Raw genomic sequence first — 25194 nt, forward strand, 5'->3', positions numbered from 1 at the left:
TGGCAATCTGGATATTACTTTGTTCCAGCAATTTTCAGTATTGGGTTATGCAACATTTAAAATACAGAAGGTTTTTGTTTTGTTTTTTTGCTTTTGGGGGAGGAATGTTGCAAAGTTCCACTGATAGTGCCAACTCCTGACTTTTTTGCCTTTTAGGAGATAAAAAATTGCTAAGAGAAAGATCAGACAGAAATATTGAAAATCAAGAGGATATGAGCTATCCCCTTGAGCTCACCATATCAAAGCAAGGGAAGAGCTCTTACAAACGCAGCTTTGAAGAAGGAGTACCTCCTCCACAAACAAAGAAAAAGAAAATAGATCTCATCTTCAAAGATGTCCTAGAGGCTTCCTTGGAATCAGCAAAGCCAGAAGAGTACAAGTTTACAAAAAATTCCACTCCTTCCACTAGGAAGTCCTCCAGATTCCAAGCTCAAACTGTCTCAGACAGTAGTAAATCTGGTATTCAACACAGCTCTCCCAATCTCAGAAGCAAAAATGGGGATGAATGGAAGGTTCCCCAGGGATCCTCTTTCACTGTGTCCAAAGAAACTGGCCTGCAGGAAGATGAAGGTGAAGAACCATTGTCATTTAAAGTGAATAGCTCTAATGATTTTTCTCTGACATCAGCTCAAGAAGAAACTCTTGATATCCCAACAACTTCATTGTGTCCCAATTGCATTCGATTGAAGAAGAAGATTCGTGAATTGCAGGCTGAACTAAATATGCTAAGATCTGGCAAGTTAGTTGATCCACCTCTACTACCTCCTCAGGTACCTGAGTACCAAGCATTCTCATATCCCACAGGTAAGTCATGCACCATAAAAGTGTTCCTCAGACACTGTGTAAGAAGAATTCTTTTTTGCCATTCATATCCAGCCTTGAATATTCTTGAAAAATATCTAATCTCTCTAAAGTCTTATGCTTGGGTGTTGTGAAGTGGGTACCTGTGTGAAAAAAGCCTTGGGGTTGTGTCTGTAATGATAGAACATCTTTTTATTGTAATCTATTCATTATCAATAAAAACAGTCAATTACAGCGAATCTGTTTGCTGTATTCTTGATGCTTTCCGTGCCAGGAAAAGTTGGATGTTGTGTTGATTTCTGCCTAGAAAGTACAACTGGTTTTCAGTTTTGGGAGTGAAATATACTGGCTTGTGGTAGCTGTGTGAAGTATGAAATGAATCCTTTCCTTCTCCCTCAACTCCAAAGGAACACTGTTTACTGTGTTATATGTTTCTTTTTAAAGAGTTATTTAATTTCATTTCAGGTCATACTCTTTCAATAGTATCTTCTGTGAATGTAACAGCAGACAGAATCTTAAATTATGCTTGGCTTATTAAAAACTGATTTGCTAATTAAGGAGAATCCCAAAATATTTGTGCACTAGCTTTCACTGTAGAAATATTTTATCAGTTGTGATTCAAAAAAGGAATGAGTAGCCAAAGATGAAATGTGGGTAGTAGTACTGCTCATGTTTTTATGTCATTTTATACACCTCTTTCTTAACCTTTCTCCACTATTTTTGCAGCTTCAGAAAGCATCATGTCTGTTCCCACTATCATGGAGGATGATGACCAGGAAGTAGATTCTGCAGATGAATCAGTCTCAAATGACCTGATAACAGCTACCGATGAGCCCTCCAAGATGTCTGCTGTCACTAGGAGGATTCGCCGCTTCAAACAAGAATGGCTAAAGAAGTTTTGGTTTCTGCGGTACTCCCCTACACTGAATGAAATGTGGTGCCATGTCTGCCGGCAGTACACAGTGCAATCTTCTAGGACTTCAGCCTTCATCATTGGCTCTAAGCAGTTTAAGATACATACCATAAAACTTCACAGCCAGAGCAACCTCCACAAAAAGTGCCTGCAGCTCTACAGGCTCAGGATGCACCCAGAGAAGACGGAAGAGATGTGCCGAAATATGACTTTGCTTTTCAACACAGCCTACCATTTAGCTATGGAAGGGCGGCCCTATTGTGATTTTAGACCTCTTGCAGAACTACTAAGGAAATGTGAACTCAAAGTAGTGGATCAGTACATGAATGAGGGAGACTGTCAAATCTTAATACATCACATTGCTCGAGCTCTTAGGGAAGATTTGGTGGAGCGGATCAGGCAGTCTCCCTTTCTCAGTATCATTCTGGATGGGCAGAGTGATGACTTACTGACTGACACAGTTGCAGTTTATGTACAGTATATCAGCAGTGATGGGCCCCCAGCCACCGAGTTTCTCTCTCTCCAAGAGCTAGGCTTTTCTACAGTGGATAGTTACATCCAGGCACTGGACAGGGCTTTCTCCTCCCTGGGAATAAGGTTGCAGGATGAAAAGCCATCTGTTGGTCTGGGAGTAGATGGTGCTAACATTACTGCTAGCCTTAGAGCCAACATGTACATGACAATCAGAAAGACTCTGCCTTGGTTGCTCTGCCTGCCCCTTATGGTACACAAACCACACCTGGAAATATTGGATGCAATCAGTGGAAAAGAACTTCCTTGCCTGGAGGAACTAGAGAACAACTTGAAACAGTTGCTCAGCTTTTATCGCTATTCTCCAAGGCTGATGTGTGAGCTGCGGACCACTGCTGCTACTCTCTGTGAAGAGACTGAGTTCCTGGGAGACATAAGAGCAGTCAAGTGGATAATTGGGGAACAAAATGTCCTCAATGCACTGATAAAAGATTACCTGGAAGTGGTGGCCCATCTCAAAGATGTCAGTGGCCAAACCCAAAGGGCAGATGCATCTGCCATTGCCTTGGCTCTCCTGCAGTTTCTTATGGACTACCAGTCAATTAAGCTGATATATTTTTTGCTGGATGTAATTGCTGTGCTTTCACGCCTTGCCTTCGTCTTCCAAGGTGAATACCTCCTTGTCTCTCAAGTGGATGACAAAATAGAGGAGGCCATCCAAGAGATCAGCAGGCTGGCAGATTCTCCTGGTGAATATCTACAGGAATTTGAGGAAAACTTCCGTGAAAGCTTTAATGGTGTTGCTGTGAAAAACCTACGGGTGGCTGAAGCCAAATTCCAGTCAATTCGAGAAAAAATATGCCAGAAGACACAGGTGATTCTAGCGCAACGGTTCGAGCCCCGTAGCCGGGCATTTGTGAAAGCATGCCAGGTATTTGACCTTGCTGTTTGGCCAAGGAGTGCTGAGGAACTCATGAGCTATGGCAGGGAGGATATGGTGCACATATTTGAACATCTGGAATCAGTTCCAACTTTTTCCACAGAAATCAGCAGAGAGGGAATGGACACCAGAGGGAGTTTGCTGACAGAGTGGAGAGAACTCAAGGTGGATTATTATACCAAAAATGGTTTTAAAGATTTAATCAGTCACATTTGTAAATATAGACAGAGATTTCCACTTTTAAATAAAATAATCCAGATCCTCAAAGTCCTTCCCACCTCCACAGCCTGTTGTGAAAAGGGCCGCAGCGCCCTTCAAAAAGTACGCAAAAATAATCGTTCCCGGCTCACTCTGGAGCAGCTCAGTGATCTTCTGACAATTGCTGTTAATGGACCACCTATTGCCAACTTTGAGGGCAAGAGAGCACTAGACAGTTGGTTTGAGGAGAAATCAAGCAATAGTTATGCACTGTCTGCAGAAATGTTGAGCAGGATGTCCTCCTTGGATCAGAAACCAGTGCTGCAAAGCATGGACCATGGATCAGAATTTTACCCTGATATTTAGCAAGGAATGCCTCTTGTTTAGAAAGCTGTTGAATCTTTTTTTTTAATCGATACTCTAAGCTTTGATATATTATATGAAAAATATATTATATATATATATATATAAATATATGTATGTACGTAAACCCCACACTGAAATTTTAAACTTATCTGATGGAAGCTACAAGGAATTTTTAAGAATGAGACACTTAACATTTACTGACATCTTCAACTGTGGCAGCTGCAGTATAGGTGGCAACATTTCATTCTTTAGAAACATGCGCTGGGGCCATAGTCTACTTTTTTTTTTTCAAATCAAGTCATAAGCTAGACGTGGTGGGCCGATGTCATCATACTTCTCACTATACTTTTGTGTGTGTGTGTGTGTGTATTTTATTTCTGCCATTTCCCCTTTGTTAGTCAGCTAATGAGCCATTTCAGTCCTTTACTAATGATCAGCTGGACCCTATGGGTATATCTGGGGAGTTCTTGCCTAATTTCATCTAGGCTGTAATCGATTCCTACATCTCTTTTAAGAATTCAGTTAGCTATTTGTTTCTGATCCACCCGTGGGCATTTTGAATGGGAAAAAAAATCATTTTGCCACTTCTGTGAAAATTCTACTAACAATTCATATATCTTACAATATGGTATAGCATGTGCAAACAAAAATAGCAGAAAGTGGGCTTTTGTGATTGTTTTTGCATTTATATTTTTTATATTGTAGGGAATAAGCAAAAAAAAAATAACGATTCTTGACTGAAAACCCAGGCTGCTGTGGATGCTAGATGGCCAACGAGTCAATTCCCATGGTAGGGTGGAGACTCCAGGGCTTAAAGTATATGTATACTAATTTTGTGTTATTTATACTAAGTCTTTATAATCATAAATGGGGTTGTGTCTTCTGTTTCTTTGGGTTTTTAATAAGTGTAAGAAATGCCTGCTCTAATTCTATTGCAGGAGATATCAATGCAAGACCCATCTTCAGTTGTTATTACAGGACTGTTGTCCTTTAAAGGCTCACATATCCTCAAGTTCCATGTTCTATCATAGGTCAAAAGAAAAATGGAACATTGTACTAATGCCTGTGAACTGTTTCTTTTGAAGAGTGTGCAGTCTGATAGAAGATTGGAAATGGAACTTGTAACTGAAACAGTAATATTTCAGTTGTTTTTTTTATCCCAGTGGTTCAGGTTAAATAAATAAACCAAAACAAGCCCAAACTCTTCACTCATCCTTTTGCCATGTTTTTCTAAGATGGCTCAAGACAGCTTTGTGATAATACTGGATGATCACAGGAATAAAAGGAAATCCTGTCGTCCTTCCTCTGCCACCACCCCAAAAACCCTACAAGAGTGGCATGTTTCCTGGAGGGACAAATCTCATGCCAGTCTTCATCAGTTTAGAAATACAGTTATGGTGTCAGTTACACTGAACCTTTCTTCATTCTTCCTCCCCCTCCCTCAGTTTTCTCTGGCTCCTTCCCCATTGGTCATGGTGCTAAAGTATCTTTGGAACCGTTACTGCTAGATGATAGCTTTTCATTTGTATAAATAAGTTTAATCAGTATGTTTTCACTGGTAATGTAGCATTTTGTTAAGACAATTTCTTTTCAGGTATATCTGCACTGCGTCCCGTGTGTGTGTGTGTGTGTGTGTGTGTGTGTGTGTGTGTGTGTGTGTGTCACTACAAATTTTGCATATTTTTCCATACAGCCTTATTTTTAGGACATTGGGTGTTTTTTTTCTGACAATAACTCATGGTAAATTTTAAAAGTGTGTGGAGATAAATGTCTGTGGCTTGCATTATCTATGGGATTGTGAAGGGGCTAGAATGATTAAAATAGGAAACAACAAGCACATATTCCCCTCACTACCTATAGACAAATGAAAAAAATAGCCGGAAAAGTAGCAACTTGTCCATAGCAAATGCACAAAATTAGCATGAAAACGTTGTTAGTTTTTTTTAAAAAAAACTTAAGGTAAAGTAAAAGGAAGACATGGCAAAACTGGGAGAAGACAAAATTTTGTCCAAATTTATTGGAAGAAACTTAGTATCTCTTTAATGTGGTACTAATTTTCATGTGGCAAACAAAAACCGGAAGAGAACAACTGGTTTGGAACAAGAAAAAGGATGGGATGCAGATTGTACCAGTTCCCTATCTCAAAAAGAACTGGTACAGATATACCTTTTAGTCACTTCCACTGCCAATGTTCATGCACTGCCTTCTCACACTAATCCTCTTTGACTGAAAAAGAAGCACAAAAATATGTCAGAAGTTTATGATTTGTCTTCTCTCCTGTAGTTTCTCTGACTTATCCTCATAAGTAACATTTATTTACTGGACTTTAAAAAAATCATTTTCTCTATACGTATCTTCTGTGAGACTGAAGAGAGATTGTGTGACAGCGTATGTGAGTAAAAAGGAGAAAAAGGGAAATATAAAATGAAGAGTGAGATGTTTTAGGCAACATTAAAGCCAAATAGTTTTTGATTGTATTTTTTCACCATCTTTAGAGCAGCATTAGTATTAACACCTCTACAGTTACTAATGTAGAATAGTTTACAGGACAGTATACCACAGCACTTTTTTCCTAAGCATAGCAACAGCACTGAGATTCAAAAGGGTTTTATATGTTCAATGTCAACTGTATGCTATAGGCAATAAGAGATAAAACTGCAAATAGCAGTTTACACAACTATCCTTGTGTTTTACCATAGTGAAACTAATTTCAGAATAGCTATTATCACGCACTAGCAGTTATCAAAGCAAAATGGCTGTTTTCAAAGCAAAAGGTTTACTGCTCATTCATGAAAATCAGTCACTACTAGAATTCTCTTATTTCAAGTGGTTTTGAGACAAATCCACAGTACCTTTGAATAATCTATGACCCAATAATCTATAACTCCATGCAGTTTTCTTAAAAGAACACTTTCACAGGTTGATTTTTGAAAGATTTTCAGATAGTTACAGAGCTTCTGGATCAAGATAATAATGTGCCAATCTCCAGGTAGTGGTTGGAGATCTCCCGCAATTACAGTTGATCTCCAGATGACAGAAATCAGATAACCTGGAGAAAATAGCTGCTTTGGAAGATGGATTCTGGCATTATACCTCATTGAAGTCCCTCCCCAAACTCCACCCTTTTCAGGCTCCATCTTTAAAGGCTCTGGGGATTTCCCAACCTGAAGCTGGCAACCCTAAGTGGATTGTGGATAAGTTCCAAAGCACAAAGATTATATTGAGGCTCTAACCCACAAGCCTCAATATAAACCGCACAGTGCGTTTATTGTGCTCATGTGATTTCTAAACATCCACTTATCACTATACCCAACAGGCTACCACTATTTACTTATGCCTAATTCTAATACATAACAAATACTTATTACCAAACATAGAACTCTTACTCATAACATACAATTTGGACATATAATTAAATACACAGACATACAAGAAACCATTAAGAATGTAGAGGTTGGGGCGTGTTAGTCTTTAACTCATCAGTTTATGTAGTCCAATTAGTTTCCTCTTCTTGGACCATGAAACCAAAACAACTCAGTTGTCCATAACAAAATTCTCTCTTCTCTCCGTCTGAGCGTCTAAAACGGGATCCGTGGTATCATTCCATGTTTTCCCAAAAGCAATCTTCAGTAGAAGCTAATCATAAGGTCATTTGATAAGGGTATAATAAGCTATTAAGCTGCTTGTCCCTCTTGACTTGAATCCGAGTAAATAAGTAAATAGTGGTAGTCCATTAGGTATAGTGATAAGTAGACATTTAGAAATCACACTAGCACAATAAAAGCACTGTGCACTTTATATTGAGGCTTGTGTATTAGCAGGATATATCTTTGTGCTTTGGAAACCTAAGTGGATTTCCAAGAAAAGCATGAAGGGGATTGCTTCTGTTGTGGCAACAAAAATTTCCACTGGGTCCCACCCAACGTATGAGTTTTTCTATAGAAACGTTACAGCAAAGATAATTTCACTAGGAGAGTCCAAATGGTTCATAAACCCACACAGGATTTTATATACTATGAATGGCACTGGAAGTCATCTTTCCCCCACCCAAAATATCAACAAATTACCTAAGGCTCAGTAGCTTCTTTTTGACTTTGCATTGCATTCTTCATTATTAATCTGAACGAGGAAGATCTTCCTAAAACACAAGCTGTCAACAGCCTCTGCCAGGAATGTAAGATGCTATGCATTTAATGTTCCTAAGATCATCTGGACTATTCCCCCTATATAGTTATTTCTCACTGTTAATTAGCAAGTGAAGTTGGAACATCCATTTCTGTGCTCTGATTTATGCCTAAACATTAATGGATTGCAGAAGAAGCAATATTAAACCACTTGTAAGATCTGCAGGGAAACCTATATATGAATGGAAAATGAAAAGAAAGACTTTCATTCAATGTCAAAAGTTAAAAAGTACCTGACTTAACCCTCCATGAAAGCTTGTTTTCCAGTGTTTAAGATTTTCAGAGAAATCTAGTCATGTGTGTAAAAAAATCACAGCCAATTTTTTTAAAAAATAGGGCAGAATCCAACCAAAATTAAACACATTTTAGTGCCTTTGTTTTCAGTTTGAAAGGTAAACATGCATGCCACTTGTAATTCACTCCTATTAAAATAATGGGATGTTAAAGTGCTTAATTTCGGCTAAGTTTCAAGTTTTCCAGCACTGGGAACTTTTCAAAATGTTTTCAGCTTGTCTATGAATATTTAAGCCTGCTTGTTCAAACCCAGACTGAAGTACTTTATGAATCAGCTTACAGTCTTACCTCTGCTTTCACAGAAACTGCTTTCTGTTAGCAATATGACTATTTTCCACAGCTGGGCTCCAGAAGCATAAAACTGCTTGCTGCCTTCCCCCTCCCCTTCCCAATCCCTCTGCACAGAGTAGGTGGGCCACAGCCAGGTGATGGCCCCTCCTCCTCTTCCTACCATGCAGTTTATAACATTCAGAATGCAAGTTTCTGGCATTTTGATGAAAATGTATGCAACTTTCCAAGAAATTGCTCTGTTCCTTCCAAAATTTGTCGATTAATATTTAAAGTATCACTGAGCTAGAGAACATGTTATACACAGTGAGATTTTTGAAACTTTAAATAAGCAGGCAAAGAGATCCTAACTCTATTGAAGCAATTCCAGGGCAATTAAACTAATTTTCACACCTAGATAGAGTTCAGTAGTAGTTGGGCCAGTTACTAGGATGTTAAGCCTCTAACGTTGTGAAAAATGATGTTCATTTGTTTTCATGGGATGACTGAAAGAGTCATTTGCAAAAAAAAATGTTGTAATGATTAAAGATAACCTAAGGACGTGATGAGTGTTTGATCAAACCTGTCCCAGTTAAAAGATTTCATATTTGCAATCCTTATTCCTGTCCCATTTTGGGATCTGAATATTTCTAGCCAGGCAAATAAGTATCGCAGTACAAGGATTTATTAGTAAAGTTGTGTTAGTAGATGAAGCAGATTTTAATTGCTATTGTGTATCACTTTCCTTTTATGATCAGCAGTTGTACCACATGGCATATTTGCCTTAAGTGCACCAGTTATGTTTTAGCTATCTGGTCTCAGGCAAGACTAAAGGGAAGCAGAAATTGTAGTGAGTATTATGAAAAATAAAGGACACTAGAGGACATCAGGTGTTAAATGTTTGTGGTTGTCCAAAGCACAGAGGAGTGCTAGTTAGCTCGTCTTGGATGGCATTGATCACCTGAAGCAGGTTTTTCTTGGGGTGGGAAAAGATAAAGGTTGACTCAAAGGTAGCTCCTTCAACTTGATTTTCCAGGATCAGGCAACCTGTTTATATTAAATGAAGTGGTTTTTGCCATGGATGTGTTATCAGGTAGAATGCAAAAGTTTCTGAAGTGTAGAACAAATCCCATTTATAATCGTTAATTTGTGCATTTTGCCGTAACTTTTAGTAGTAGGGTTTTAACACTAGGTGGGTATGATGGCATATTTCCCAACTACTTGGTAACTCAGGCTGTTCTACAGGTATTGTGTTGGGCGAACAATATTACATTGCCTGCAACCTGCCAGCAGTGCATAAACTCAGCCATTAGGCTAATCACAACAGAGATCATTGTAATAAATCAGGAAACCAGAACTCTTCCTACATTAGCAAAAGCACTGTGAGAACACACACATGGATAACACAACTATGTACTCTTGCAGCCAGATGGTTCGCGCGTATTTTGAAGACTGATCTTTGCTTTGAATGTGCCTGTTTTTGACCCTATGGCACAAACCCAGCCTAGGAAGGCTTTCAGGTTTTGTTTCTTCTGTAAGACAGCACACATCTTTACTGCAAAGAACTGAAACACCCAGAGGCTCAGTACAACCCCTTGCCATTAGGCTCTTTCAAGTTAAATTATAAAATATCTCTTAGCCACTGAACTCTCAGTCCAGTAATATCTATGCAATTCTTGTCTCCCCTAGAGACAAGTCAAATGTATGCATTTAACCTGTTCTATGTATACAACATGTCCACAGAAATCGGCCTTGAAAATTCCACTGCTTTTAGCTGGACTTCAGCACATTTGACTTCCTCTAGATTGCACTCTTCAGGCACGATCTAGTTAAAGTTAAGCACTTTGAATTACCATTTGATTACACTGAGAAAGAGTTAAACATGCTTATTTTTCCCACTGAAATCAATGGGACAAAGGTTATTGTTTTTTAAGTTCAGCTGGGTCATACTTTGTATATGGCAAGATCACACATACCAGTATATACTCGAAGCACACCATGTGTAAGAAATTCACTTGCCTATATATCGCTATATAAATAAAAAAAGTGCTATATATTTATGTATTTTTATGTTTTCAATAGATACATATGGAATTTAGAAATAGAACTGGTTGCTCCAGTTGCAATGGCAAACACCTCTGTATTTCTGAGAGGCATTAAGATATTGAAGAAGACTTGTAGTGTAACTTTTAAGCCCAATCTTGATATCTGCCTTTGTAAGGAAAGTTAGCTAGTGAGAAAAGATTTTACTGTGGCAAGGAAAGAGAATGCTACTGGCATGGAAGACAAAGTGCTCTAAATAAAGCAGTGTTGGGGGTCATCTTGTCAGAGATGAGGGTGAACTGTTACCTGTTGGCATCACTTGTCAATGTCTATGTCCTCACTTTGTCTAATTCATATCCATTTCCCCATTGCTAGCATTAAGTTAATAAATGGTGATCCCATATTGAAAAATAGTTTCTCTTTTAGGCCACCCCTCCCCATTGATCGTTTTTGGTGGCCAGCAAAACAAACTAGATGGACAAATTGGAATCAGTTGTTTTGTCCTAGCGTCAGCTTGAGTGAACAAGTCCCGTTGACTGCAGCAGCACTTCTGCCTAAGCGAGCAGAAAACCCCCTCAACCAAACAGAATCCAGGAAGAGGGGAGAAAAGTGCAATGGGAAACTATGCAACAATCTCACTGTAAGTTTTCTTGACTATGGTGGGATCTTCCAGAGAGACTGCTACTCTACTGATCCTCCAATGAAGCATCGTGCACCACACATAGGGATCTCCATAGATAAAGCATTTCCCCAATGCACTTTTTTTCCTATTCCTGACTACTGCCCAAGCATCAAAATGTTGAACTACATCCTGTGTTATTTTTGAGGGGTTTGGGTATGCAGGAGGACAGGACAGAGCAATGTTGAATTAAGGGCATATAGAGAAGAAGAGCTCTGAGTATAGTATGTACATTTATTCAGTGGAGGGAACCATGCTTTAGCAGTTCTTACACATGGAGTTGTGCTGCTTTTCCTCGGTTACTTCTGCCCTTTCTGGTCACGTTTCAAAGAGAAGCTACCTTAGAGTTGTTAACAGAATAAACTGGCTGACTGGGATGGACAATGGAATTAACATGCTGGGACAGACAACACTGTAGCCTGAAAGCTTGAGTTGATTGGCTTGAGGCATTAAGACTGAACCACTCCTACTAAATAATTTTAATGTGATGATATCCATTTTTATATTTGAACGGCAGCTTTCATGTATTAATTGTGGATTTGATTTAAGCCACAGGTTTCACTGATCACTGTTTGCAAAAATATGTCCTGAGAAGTCTTTGACTAAACAACTAATTTTGTATCTTTTCCATCAGCCACAAATTCTGATGTGGACAAAGCCATTTGTATTATGCAGTTGAAAAATATCTTCTCTATTGTTTTAAATGTGTTAAGGCCGGTATCTAAGCATTAATATAGTGCTTTCATTTAATGCTAGCAATTTTCACAGTTGCTTCATTCCATGAAGGGGAAAGGAAGTAAGATTTGAATTTTCAATGCCAGACATCCAGACACTACGTGCAATGCCATATGCAAGTTATGTTTTAAAAAGCGGGGAGGGATTAGGAAGGAAAAATGCTGTACTAGTTTTTCCTCAGTCAAGTGACTACTTGCACTGGTACTGTGCAACTTACATTGAGCAAGCTTGTGCCACTCACCTCTGATAATGTAGATGGTTACTCTGTGATACGTCAGGGCTTTGCCACCACACAACTCTGAAAACCCACCTCAGTTACATACTGGGCCTACCTGAACCCCACAAGCTGCTGGACTTTAGGGGGATTAGCCCAGACAAGAACAGCTACCTAGAATACAAACTCCTCAGGACTGAACTTCATGAACCTTTCCTCTCATGGCTACTGGACTACTTTCTAGCCCTCATGCTGCCAACAAAGCACCCTTGCTCTGTACAGAAATCCCTGAAGCATTGCACCTCATGTACAGAAATCCCCAGCTGACGCAGGGGAGGAACATCACATTATGCTGTAATTATCTGAATACAAAAGGAGGGCTGTTAAATTTCTCCTATCCAAGCAACCCCACAAACTCACTTAACAAGAATCAAAGAGGAGAAATATCTCCTCATATTTGCCTTTTCCTCTTCCCTTCACTGGTCCTCAAGCTATTAGTTCAACTGTGCACACACACAAGAGGGAAATCTAGAAGTTTATTATTGCATATGTATTAATATGTTAATATCACAATATTTCTGACAATGTTAAAATGTTATTGCAGACTATGCTTTATAGTACCTGTGTGAAAAGGCCTAGGACACTGGATACGAATAGAGCTATGTTGATATATCATAGTATGTACACGAGAACTTTCCTTTTGTCATACATTATACTTGTAATGTAAGATGATTATTAATAAAAACACTTTGATTTATCAAGGTTGGTAAGGTAACTTTTTATAACATATATTAATTGCATGATCGTTTTCATTCAGATGGAAGCTACAAAACTCGTATGGACATTTTGACAGAGCTCAATCATAATTTTCCTTAAGTGTAGTATATGGATTCTCCTTTGTGATTTCTCTCCAGACACACATATTGGGATAAGGGCATGCTCAATCTGACAAGCAGATCCTTCTAGAGCCTGTGGAACATAAAGTACTGTTTTACCCTCTTTGTTTAACATGTTTGATTGCAAGCACCGCAGTCAAGGAACAGACTATATGCCTCATCTACCCAGTTCCTTTATTGTTGCTCCAAAGTGAGAGAAAGGAAATAATTCATTTATCATTATTTATTATATTTATCATGCTATCTTACACCAGTCATGGGGTCCAAAGCACACATAAGGTTACCTGATTTGCCCAGAGGAATGCCACAATATTGGGGCTTGCCCAATGTGTATCACTACTAAGAATTTCAAAGAAATAAGAAAAAGAGTTGGTTTTTATACCTCCACCGTAAGGACTGTCAAAGCAGCTACAATCTCCTCTCCCAATCCAACACATACCTTGTGAGGTAGGTTGGACTGAGAGAGTTCTCAGAGAACTGGATGCCAAGGTTACCCAGAGGCTTCATGTGGAGAAGCTGGGAATCAAACTTGGTTCTCAGTTTAGAGTCCATCATTCTTAACTATTACACTATGCTACACCAAAACTCAAAGCTACCCTCTGGAAGAATTTCTCTCTTTGACTGCTATGGAGACAGCTTCCTCAGAAATAGCCCATTGAGGTACTGTTGCATTTAGCCTCAGGACTGAAGCAGGGATGTAAAAATCTTCTCTGAGCTTAGACTTAACAAAATTAAAATGAAAGAACAATCTTGTTCCACTGCTGGCAGAAACTATGCAGTTAGTCAATATCAATTATGGCGTTGGTCTTTGAAGACAGTAGTCATAGGATTTCCTTCAACTGTGATGATCAGTTAGATCTAGCCAGCTGTCCTTCCTGGACCAAAACAACAGCCAAGAAGAGCCCAGTTCCTCATCAAATTCCGTGGCATGGATCTAGACCTGCATGGATTTCTTTGTCAGGGCAAATAGTGAGAGGGAAACCAGCAAACTGATTTTGATACACATATCTTCAAGCTTGTAGAGCTCTTGCTAAAAGGAAGATAACACAGAACCAGAAACATCAAACCATTGGATGCCAATTATGCCAAATCTCCAACCATTGGCACTTTGATCTGTATAGATGTTAGCACTAAATAGGGTTCCTAAACGAAATTATTTTCATCTCATGAGCACAAAGACCAACCTTCTCTTGATCTAAGTGGTTCTTACCAAAACTGAATATTTATTTTATTTATAAATATTTATAGCCCACCTGACAACAAAGTCTCTAGGCAGCTTATATATGTTTAAAACAATAAAAAACTCAATTAAAACATTATAAATTATAAGAATTAAAACAATAAAATTAACCCCAGCCTCCATTCCCCCTCCCTCACCCCCAGTCCAGCATCTGTAGACGGTTTTCCAGGTAGGCTAGCCCAGGGGTAGGGAACCTGCGGCTCTCCAGATGTTCAGGAACTACAATTCCCATCAGCCTCTGTCAGCATGGCCAATTGGCCATGCTGGTAGGGGCTGATGGGAATTGTAGTTCCTGAACATCTGGAGAGCCGCAGGTTCCCTACCCCTGGGCTAGCCAAATGCTTGGGCAAAAAGAAAAGGTCTTCGCCATGCACCTAAACCCTCCATCAACAAGGTGCTCACCACATGAACCCATTGGACTAGCATCCTGCCCCCCCCCCCGCCTCATCCTGCTAGCATTTATCAGCCAGGATGAACAATGGTCCAGGAAACTAGTAGTAGGCTGCATTCCTGTATGCAACTTATCCACATCCTGCTACCTGAGAAACTGAAATCAATCCAATAGAACTGGACCAGACGATGCTCTGGAACAGAGGCGGAGCGAGGGGAAACTGTGCCGGGAGCGCACATGTCCTGCACCTCTGCTGTGGTGCCACCCACCCCAGAATGCCCCTGGAACGCTCCTGCCACCTCCCCCTCCATGGCCCAACCACGCTTTTGGCGCAGCTCTGCCCGGGGCATTTTGCCTCCCCCATCCTGTAGGCGCTACGCTACTGCTTCGGATACCTCTACAGAAAGCTGTTCAATGGGGGTCCAATTCCATGTGGATTTGAGTGACTTTATCTCGAAAATATGCAACAAAATCATCACACCATGGGGCACTCCCACCCCAATCCTCCAAGTGGAGGACAGCAAGCCATTAACCATTCTAAATAACTCTGCTGGATGGCTACTTGTGGTTGCAATGAAGATAGAGAAATATACCTTCTTTGCTGCCACCGCGACAACTTGGTAGGCCTGATAATGGGCTCTCACCAGTGTCTGTTCAGATCTGCTCTGGTATTTCTGCCACCTGTGCTCAAGCCATAACCTTTCCTTCTTCATTGTCCTCCGATCCACAATATGCCATGGGGCCCAAAAGGCTCTGCTAGCAGGGCTACAGTGTTCAGAAGCCATCATGTCATTGGCCCTCTTGATCTCACCATTCCAAAGCAAGACCAGGGCCTTGACAGGAATGCTGGGCATGTCACCAGAAAAATCCCCCAGAGCTCTCAGGAATCCTTGAGATGCCGTCCTCCCCCATGGGCAGATCATCTTAATTGGTTCCCAACCTTGTAGTGGAGTGACATCTGAAGCCCAAACCTCACCAAGTAGTGATCCATCTATGACAAGGGATAGATCTTAAGTCCTCCAACTAACAGATCACCTTCAACCTCCCACATTGCAAAGACCTGTTTGAAAGCATGTCCAGCTGATTGTGTTGAGCCAGAAACAAACTGAGAGATCCCATGGTTGCCATGGCAACCATGAGGTCCCATCAGAGGCATCCTCAACATGGAGATTGAAATCCCCCAGAACTACCATACTGGGAGCCTGCAACCCAGCTCAGGCAGGGAGACAGCTGTGCAGCAGGGTGAACAGTACACCAGCAGCAGTCATGTTATCAGACTGCCCTGTGGTCAGATGGGGGACATATTTCTAAGCAGTGTCCTACTCACCTTCCCTAGAGGTGCCTTGGCAATACAAGCTAAAATGGATGCTATATCCTGGGCTTGTACAGGGATACTTACAGGAAAGCAATCTGCCTGGGCAAGTTCTTCTGTCCTTCGTCAAGTATGCATGCCAGTTAGGTATGCCTTTTTTGCAGCTATTTGGAAAACAATGGCTAGGCCATGAGAAATAGCCGCTACCTTGAACTCAAGGCAAACCTGGTTTACTGTTCACAAAAAGATATGCTAAAACACCAATTACCTAATGATATCAAAACTATCTGCCAGCTATACTTATCTTATTAATTCTATAACTCCTCGCCTGCCTTACTTCTGGGGACTACTACCTCAGTTTGAATTGGAATAACCGCAGTTTGAATTGGAATATCATCAATTCCACCCTAAATCTAATCAACCATGGGACAATCCCTGGCTTGAGTCATTAACCCAAGTGTTCAGTGCATTGTCCTCTCCCAGAGGACAAGAACATTCTTTCTTGGGACAATTGAGCTCATTTAACATTGCTAAGGGGCTAAATTTTCCTATAACTGGGCTGACCCTGCAGTCTTTGCTGTGCAGTCATCCTGCTCACCCTGCAATCCTTGCTCAGTGTTTTCTGGATTAACCTCTAGTGCACTGTGCCCAGTGCTGCTTTTTATGCTGTCTTTTGGCCTCCCAGTACAAGCATTCGATTCAACTTCTGAACCTTTCCTCTGCAAGATATGTAAATATTACCCTTCTCACAATTACCTGCTCTAATCCAAACCTTTCCCCTCACCACTTTCTAAATCTTAGTGTCTTAAAACCTCAGTGTGTTTGTGTTTTACCAATTGAGCATGTATAAGTTTATTATTTTCTACATCGATGAACAAAACATTTGAATAGAAAGCTATAGTTCTTTGGTTTTGATCTGTTAGGGTTGACTTTCGTGTACTTCAGGAAAGAAACTTTGTGGTATTAGATGTGATCCATCATTCTTGAAATAACAAATACAGTTGACCTGAAGTAAATTTTTTAAGGTTTATTCCAGAGGTGGTTTTGCTTTTCACATTAACTAGGACACAGTGTTAGCTGTGTTTATTTTTTTATGCTACTAATGAAAAAGAGCATGCATTTTCTTCTCTAGATGTTTCTTCTCTAGATTACAGTCCTATTCAAGTTTCCTGGCAGCATGGGGAGAAAAGTGAAAACGTTTCCATGCTGCTGAGAAGTTCCCATGGGGCTCAATAGACTTATGCCACCTTTTCAGTGACTTAAATCTAAAGTACTGGCATCAGTAGAGGATGGCAAATGGCTGGGAGAAAGCTGACTATATGGTCCTTATGGTAAGGTAAGGAGAAAATAGTGGGAGAGAGAAATGAGATGCTCTCTGCAAGTCTTTGTGGGTCCTCCACTTATACTATCTCAAAACATGACTAAGAGCCACTAATGGACCTTCATGACTTCTTCATGAATTTGTTTAAAACCAGTTCTAGTGGCTATTACAACATCCTGTAATAGTGAGGTCCACAAAATAGTACTGTATTTTGTGAAGTAGTAGTTTCTGTTTTGTATAATAATCCATGGCTCATCCACCTCATTGTGTGCCACCAAGTAATTTGGGAAAGAGAGATGAAGTTCTCTCTCTTCACTTTCTCAACATCATGCATAATTTAGTATTGTTACAAGAGGGCCTGTATTCCTGCTAAGGGCTCCCAACTTTTCCTTATGTGATACTGTCTAGAAACAGTGAAGGAAAAAAAGAATTATACTTACCATAAGTAATACTGTCAAGTAGCTTTCTCTGTTGTTACATAACCCATAGCTTTTCCCAGTCATGAAGGTTTTGTAGTGTCATTCTGCTCTGAGTTATACTCTTCCAAGTCCACTGGCATCAGTGGGGTTAGAAGAGTGGTTAGGATGACACTCAAGATGTTGGCCCCTCAGCATATGAATCTTCTGAGTGGGTGAGTGGCTCACACTCCCTGCCATCTGAGGAACTGCTGCCAAAAATTGAGCACTCTCAATTCTCTGTACACTTGCTTACCAGCAGAGGGCTTGCCATCCTCTTGCTGATTAATTTCACCCATGACCCTTTTGACTAGATGCTGTTAATCCTGCTAGAGGTACAGTAAGCAGGACCTCATTTACCATTTATCTTTACGGTCTCAATAATTTGCTCTACAAATGCATATATTTCATTGCCTTGAAAGCCTCCTGTTAGGAAGTATTGTCTTCTATCATCTTCTAATTATGGGCAAACTGCTCCGTTCTGAAATTGCCTTGAAAGGCCATGATCTGCTGGTGGAAAAAAATAGACCTCCTTATTCAAGGCCTTCATTGTATGTGGCTGGAGTGGCTAGACACAGCAGGGGGAAGGAAGCTTGTGCTTGATTGTAACTGTTTAGACCTTCCTTTTCCCTTCCACCCCCCCACCCCCACCCCCCCGGCAATCTGTCTGCTTCAATGCTAAAAGGCTCCAGCTGTGAAGAGGAGCAGATGCATGTACAAATGAGGTTTTTATTGCACTTCCTTTAGCAAATTGATTTTTCTTAGTGCTTTTTGGAGGTCCTTAGTTACTCAACGATGGCGCTTTTTGATAAAACAGTTCAAAGGAATTTTGCAACAATATCTTAGCAGGGATACTATGATGAGTTTTCAATTCATGGTCCTAAGGGGAGTGGTGGGGAGACGATTCCATAGTGTGAATTTTCTTTTAATGAAGCTGGTTTCTATGGCAATATTAGCTGTCCTATCCATCCTGATTTTCTCTTCTTCTCATCCCCCTTTCCTTAAATCTCAGCTGGATCGGTGAGGCAGCTGCTTAAAATAAACTGAATAAGTACACACACACACCCCAGCTACAGGTTCACTACATGAACTGATCCTTCTTTCTGAGTGTTGTCAATCTGGGAGTATCAACAGACATAGAATAGAATAGAATAGAATAGAATCTTTATTGGCCAAGTGTGATTGGACACACAAGGAATTTGTCTCCGGTGCATATGCTCTCAGTGTACATAAAAGAAAATACATTTGTCAAGAATCATAAGGTACAGCACTTAATGATTGTCATATAGGTCTAGTAAGCAATCAGGAAACAATCAATAGTAATAAAAAACATAAAATGTAAAATCATAAAATAAAATGAAATGTCAGCACAGGCTATAGTCATACAGTCATAATTGGGAGGAGATGGGTAATAGGAATGATGAAAAAAGTAGTGCAGTAATTATATAATAAATATATAATAAATAGTTTGACATTATCGAGGGAATTATTTGTTTAACAGAGTGATGGCATTCGGGAAAAAACTGTTCTTATGTCTAGTTGTCTTGGTGTGCAGGTGCTCTGTAGCGGCGTTTAGAGGGTAAGAGTTGAAACAGTTTATGTCCAGGATAGAGGGTCAGTAAATATTTTCACAGCCCTTTTTTTGACCCGTGCAGTATACAGGTCCTCAATGGAAGGCAGGTGAGCAGCAATTGTTTTTTCTGCAGTTCTGATTATTCTCTGAAGTCTGTGTGGATCTTGTTGGGTTGCAGAAGATAACGACACAGTTATAGAGAGTGCAGATAACAGACTCAATGATTCCTCTGTAGAACTGTATCAGCAGCTCCTTGGGCAGTTTGAGCTTCCTGAGTTGGTATGAAAAGAACATTTTTTGTTGGGCTTTTTTAATGACATTTTTGATATTAGGTCTCCATTTTAGGTCCTGAGATATGATGGAGCCTAGAAATTTAAAGGTCTCTACTGTTGATACTGTGTTGTCTAGTGTGAGGAGAGGAGGTAGGATGGGAGGGTTTCTCCTGAAATCTACCACCATTTCTCACGGTTTTAAAGTGTGTTCAGTTCTAGATTGTTCCAGTGGCACAATTTAGTTGTTCAACCTCCCGTCTGTATGCGGTTTCATCGTTGTCTCGAATGAGACCAATCACTGTTATTATCATCTGCAAATTTCAGTATTTTAACAGATGGATCATTTGAGATGCAGTCATTGGTATACAGAGAGAAGAGAAGTGGTGGAAGTACCCAGCCTTAGGGGCTATGTGCTCATTTTACAGGTGTCTGATGTAATTTTTCCTAGCTTTGCCTGCTGTTTCCTATCTGTTAGGAAGCTTGTGATCCACTTACAAATATGCTCAGGTACTGCTAGCTGATTTAGTTTGGTTAGAAGAATGTCGGGTCTGATAGTATTGAATGCTGAACTAAAGTCAACAAAGAGGACCCTTGCATAGGTCTTTGGCGATTCAAGATGCTGTAGGATATAGTGCAAAGCCATATTAACAGCATCATCTGTGCGATCTATTTGCTCGGTATGCAAATTGCAAGGGGTCCAACAGTTGGATCCATTGATGGTTTTCAAATGGAGCATCACTAGCCTTTCAAAGTTTTCATAACTACAGATGTTAGAGCAACTGGTCTGTAGTCGTTCAGGTTCCTTGATGGAAGGCTTCTTGGCACTGGGGCGATAGTGGAGTGTTTGAAGCAGGAAGGAACATAGCACATCTCTAGTGATTTGTTAAAGATTTGGGTGAAGATGGGGGCCAATTGGACAGCACAGACTTTTAGGCAAGAAGGTGTTATCTTGTCTGGGCCTGGTGCTTTTCCAGGCTTCTGTCTGTGAAATAGATCTTGCACTTCCTTTTCACCAGAGATCTCAGGGGGTTGTAAACCCAATGAAATGGGTTCAGTTGTAGAAAGTTTGGCTAGTGTTGGTTGCATCTGAGATAGAGGTTGTGGAGAAAGGTGACTGTAGATTGTTTTCAAACCTACAGTAGAACCGTTCAGGTAGATCTGCCAATTGCTGATTTCCTTCAGCTTGGGAAGGTGGTTTACTGTAACCGGTGATATTTTTTGAGAGTTTTCCACATGTTTGCTGTTTCGTTTGGTGAAAACTGATTTTTTAGCTTTCAGAGTAGTTTCTTTTTTTGCTGCTCTGATCTCCTTTTTTAATACATTTCTGGCCTGATTGTACAGCATTCTATCACACCCTTTCTGTAGGCCTCTTCTTTGGAGCAGCGTAACTGCTTAAGTTTAGCTGTGAACCAAGGTTTGTTGTTACTATATATATCATGAAGTTCCTGGTTGGTATACAAAGATCTTCACAGAAGCTGACATATGATGTTACAGTATCTGTGAGTTCATCCAAATCTGCAGAGGTGTCTTTAAAAATATTCCAGTCTGTACAGTCAGGCAAGCCTGCAGCTTTAACTTTGCCTCTTCAGTCCAAGTTCTCACTGATTTAGTTATTGGTTTTGTGGCTTTAAATCTTTGTTTGTAAGCAGGTACAAGGTGAATCATGCAATGATCAGAATGGCCTACAGCTGCTCGTGGTAAAGACCGATAAGCATCTTTCAGTGTTGTTATAGCAGTGGTCTAAGATATTCTTGCCTCTGGGTGGGACAGTTGACATGCTGAAAGTATTTTGGTAGGTCTTCCCTTAAGTTTGCTTTGTTTAAATCTCCCAAAATAATAACCAGTGAATCGAGGTATTTGGCTTCAGCCTCCATAATCTGATCGGTTAGAGTTCTTAATGCCTTTTACACAGATGCTTGTGGATGAATATAAACCAAAAAAAACAGAACTGAATTTATCTCGAGGGGAATAAAAGGGTTTGCAATTAATAAGTAAGGACTCCAAAATTTTCATCACAGAATTTTTTGAATTATTGTTATGTCTTGACACCAGCTTTTGTTGATGTATATACATAATCCTCCTCCTTTTTTCTTCTTCCTGATAATTCTGCAATCCTGTCTGAACGAAATATCTGAAATGCACATGCTATTATCATCAATGCTCTCATTTAGCCAGGTTTCAGTAAAGCATAGGGCAGATGCATTGTAAAAATCAGAATTGCATCTGTTTAAAAGAAGTATTTCATCTATCTTGTTGGCAAGTGAGCATAAATTGGTAAGAAAGATTGAAGGAGCGGGGTTTTTTAATTCCCTTATTCCTTAGTCTATTTAAAATTCCCGTAGCCTTTTACCTCTTCGTCTCTGCCGCCTGTGCTTGGTTTTTGCTGATCTGTTGTTGCCGGGAAATGGCTGCCTCCTGTGCTGAAATTTCCTCCATGGTTGTAAAGATCTGTTGTTGCCGGGAAATGGCTGCCTCCTGTGCTGAAATTTCCTCCGTGGTTGTAAAGACAGATAGGGGTAAAGTTGCAGAGCCCTGACATTAACTTACTGTGCTGAGTTCTCCCTCCCTGCCTCTCCCCTCCTTCCAAGCCAGTGGTAGGTATGAACAAACATTTGTAGTTAAGTAAACAGAGGGGTTTTTGTACAAAGTGGATTGCCATTCTATTTCCAGAAGCCTCTAAAAATAGCAAAGATCAAAGGAAATTTATGACTGGGGTAGAACTGAGGTGGGAATTTTTTAGAAAAGTTAACCTACTGAAATAAAGGCTGGGGGTAGGGTATTAAATTATAATTGTGAGCAAAACAATAAAAATTCCACCCTTTTCTCTCATTTCATGGGCAGCAGATAGGGTTGCCAACTGCAGCTGAGAAATTCCAGGGGATTTGGACTTGTGCCTGTGGAGGGGGAATTTGAGGAGCAATTTCATGTAGAATCTATATCATAGAGATCATTCTGTGAAATTTTAGAGTCAAACCATCTATTCCTGGAGCCTTAGTTTTTAATAATTGAATTGAATTTACTTTCTTTGTAATAAACACAGAGGATTCCAAAACAGTTAAATCCTGCTGATCTACTTTAGAAATATCTATTCTGTCCAGAAATGTCTTAAGAGTTCAGAAACTTGACTTCTCTGATTGATAAAGTTGCTCATAAAATATTTAAAAGTGTCTCATGGCCTGTTTCCTTTTTAAGCACAAGGGCAAAACTATAAACTATGTTTGATTTCAAAAATATGTATTCAGTGAAAAGGGGGCATCTGGAGGAAGCAAAAACAACATCAGGTGCCCGTTTAAAAAACCTAGAAGGGCTAATCTTTTCATCATCATCAACTAGTGGTTTTGACATGCCAAGTATTTCCATATATTGTATCTCTGAATCCTGGAAGTACTACTAGAGAGCTGTCTGTGGTCATCTATGAGCTCACTGGGATTTCAACTGGGAGCTCTGCTGCTGTTGTTGTTAGTAAATTTATAAGATGCCCTTCCCCATGTGGGCTTAGGGCATACAAATTAAGAACATTACATTAAAATCACATAAATTCTTATCAGTAATACAGCATCCTCAAGGGAGGGATAAGACCATACCCACAACTCCATTCATACGGGCTTAGGGAAAAGAAGGATGGAAAAGGGGAGGCCAAACAAATGTAATACCATTGCTGTCCTCAACCATAGGCCTAGTGGAATAGCTCCACTTTGCAGACACTGCAGAACTGTGACAAGTCATGCTGGGTCCTGGAGCATTCATCAGGCAGAGGCCAGAGCTGAGAAAGCCCTGGCCCTGGTCAAGTACAGTCAGATTGCTTTTGTACCAGTGATCACCAGAAAGTTGTTATTTACTAAGCGTCAAACCCTTTGAGAAGCATATTTGGAGAGGTGGTCCCACAGGCTTGAAGGCCCAAGACTATTAAGGGTTTAAAGGTGAGCACCAAATTTTGAATCTGATTCAGTACTTCACCTGGAGCCAATGCAGCTGGTGGAGCATTGAATGGATTTGTGCAGAATGGAGCTTCCGAAGCAGCCTCAAGGGTAGCCCTGTAAAGAGTAAGTTGCAGTCGTCTAGCCTGGAGGTGACTGTTGAATGTATCACTGTGGCTAGGTCAGGCTGTTGCCAGCAGCCTTGCCTGGCACAGGTAGTAGAATGCCAGGTGGGCTATGTTTGAGATCTAGGCCTTCATAAACAGGGAAGCATCCACAAGCACTCCAAGACCCCTGACGGTGGGTGCTGGTGTTAGTTGTACACCATTAAGAGTCAGAAGCTGGCCATGGCCATTTGGCCCACCCTGACCCAACCATAGGGACTTCTGTCTTTGATGGATTCAACTTCAGTTGGCTCTGTAGCAACCACAGCCTCCAAGCACCTGGACAATTATCTAGGATGGTATCTGACCAGCCACCTGTCAGCAGATACAGCTGGGTGACATCAGCATACATCAGCCCACAACTTTCAACCAATTTAGCAAGAGGGTGCATATAAATGTTACATAACATTAGGGAGAGGATTGCCCCTTGTGGGACCCCACACGTCAATGACTGGTATGTTGAGGACCACTCCCCAATTGCTATCTTCTGTCCCCATCCCTGGAGAAATGAGCACAGCCACTGCAAGGCTGTCCAGTGAATCCCAGCAACGGCAAGGCAGTGAGTAAAAACCTTGCAATCGACTAAATTACATGCTGCTGTCAAGTCAAGCAATAACAGCAACTCCAATCTGCCTCAGTCTGGGTGCCTTCAGAGGTCATCTGTGGGGGTGACCAAAACTGTTTCCCACTTTGTGGGAGAAGAATTCCCATCCTTAGTTCTGACTAGGTTTGGTAAATACCCAAAAAATTCAGTAAAATTCAGATTTGGATTTATTTGGGCATAAAATTATCTGTATGCCTGAATAAGACAAATAACATATTCGGATATACCCCAATATTCGGGTATATCCGAAAAATTCAAGTCCGTTCGAATTTTTTAAACTATTTTTGGGTGTTATTTCACGTTTTGGCCTGCAGAGGGTGCATTTTAAAGCTAGCAGCACCAAAATTTCAGGGTATCATCTGGAGACTACCCTGATGATACTACCTAAGTTTGGTGAGGTTTGGTTCGGGGGGGGGGTCAAAGTTATGGACCCCCAAAGGGAGTGCCCCCGTCCCCCATTGTTTCCAATGAGAACTAACAGACTCGAGTGGTATCATAACAGTGATGGCAAACCTTTTAGAGACCGAGTGCCCAAACTGCAACCCAGAACCCACTTATTTATCACAAAGTGCCAACACGGCAATTTAACCAGAAAACTGAGGTTTTAGTATAGAAAAAAACAACTCATACATTACCATCTTTTGTCTTAAAAGAAAAACACAATAACAGAGCTTTCAATGATACAAACAACTTTTTATTGAAAGGTTCTCTTTTCAGCTTTTCCAAACCATTCCCCTCTCTCCCTCTCCCTCTCCCTCTCCCTCTCCCTCCCTCCCTCCCTCCCTCTCTCTCTCTCTCTCTCTCTCTCTCTCTCTCTGTGGGAAGGAGTTTTCTTTTCAGCTTTCCCAAACATTCCATTTCTCTCTCTTTGGGAAGGAGTTCTCTTTTCAGCTTTTCCAAATATTCAATCTCTCACAAACACTCAAATGCTCTGGGAAGGAGTT

General features: G+C 40.5%; 1 protein-coding gene across 2 annotated transcripts in view; it reads left to right on the forward strand.

Moving 5' to 3' along the window:
* PRDM11 (PR/SET domain 11) overlaps nucleotides 1-12866 on the forward strand; it is a 64460-nt gene extending 51594 nt beyond the window's left edge. Inside the window, exons 7-8 of one of the 2 annotated variants that reach the window (XM_048483724.1) lie at nucleotides 157-804; nucleotides 1528-12866. In XM_048483724.1, coding sequence (XP_048339681.1) covers nucleotides 157-804; nucleotides 1528-3689 — 2810 coding nt within the window. In that variant the 3' untranslated portion in view covers nucleotides 3690-12866. The remainder of the gene's footprint in view (nucleotides 1-156; nucleotides 805-1527) is intronic. The other variant, XM_048483725.1, reaches the window with a different exon arrangement.
* Nucleotides 12867-25194: the final 12328 nt, after the last annotated feature.

This window comes from Sphaerodactylus townsendi, linkage group LG02 (genome assembly GCF_021028975.2).
Source record: "Sphaerodactylus townsendi isolate TG3544 linkage group LG02, MPM_Stown_v2.3, whole genome shotgun sequence".
In the NCBI taxonomy this organism is placed as follows: Eukaryota; Metazoa; Chordata; class Lepidosauria; order Squamata; family Sphaerodactylidae; genus Sphaerodactylus; species Sphaerodactylus townsendi.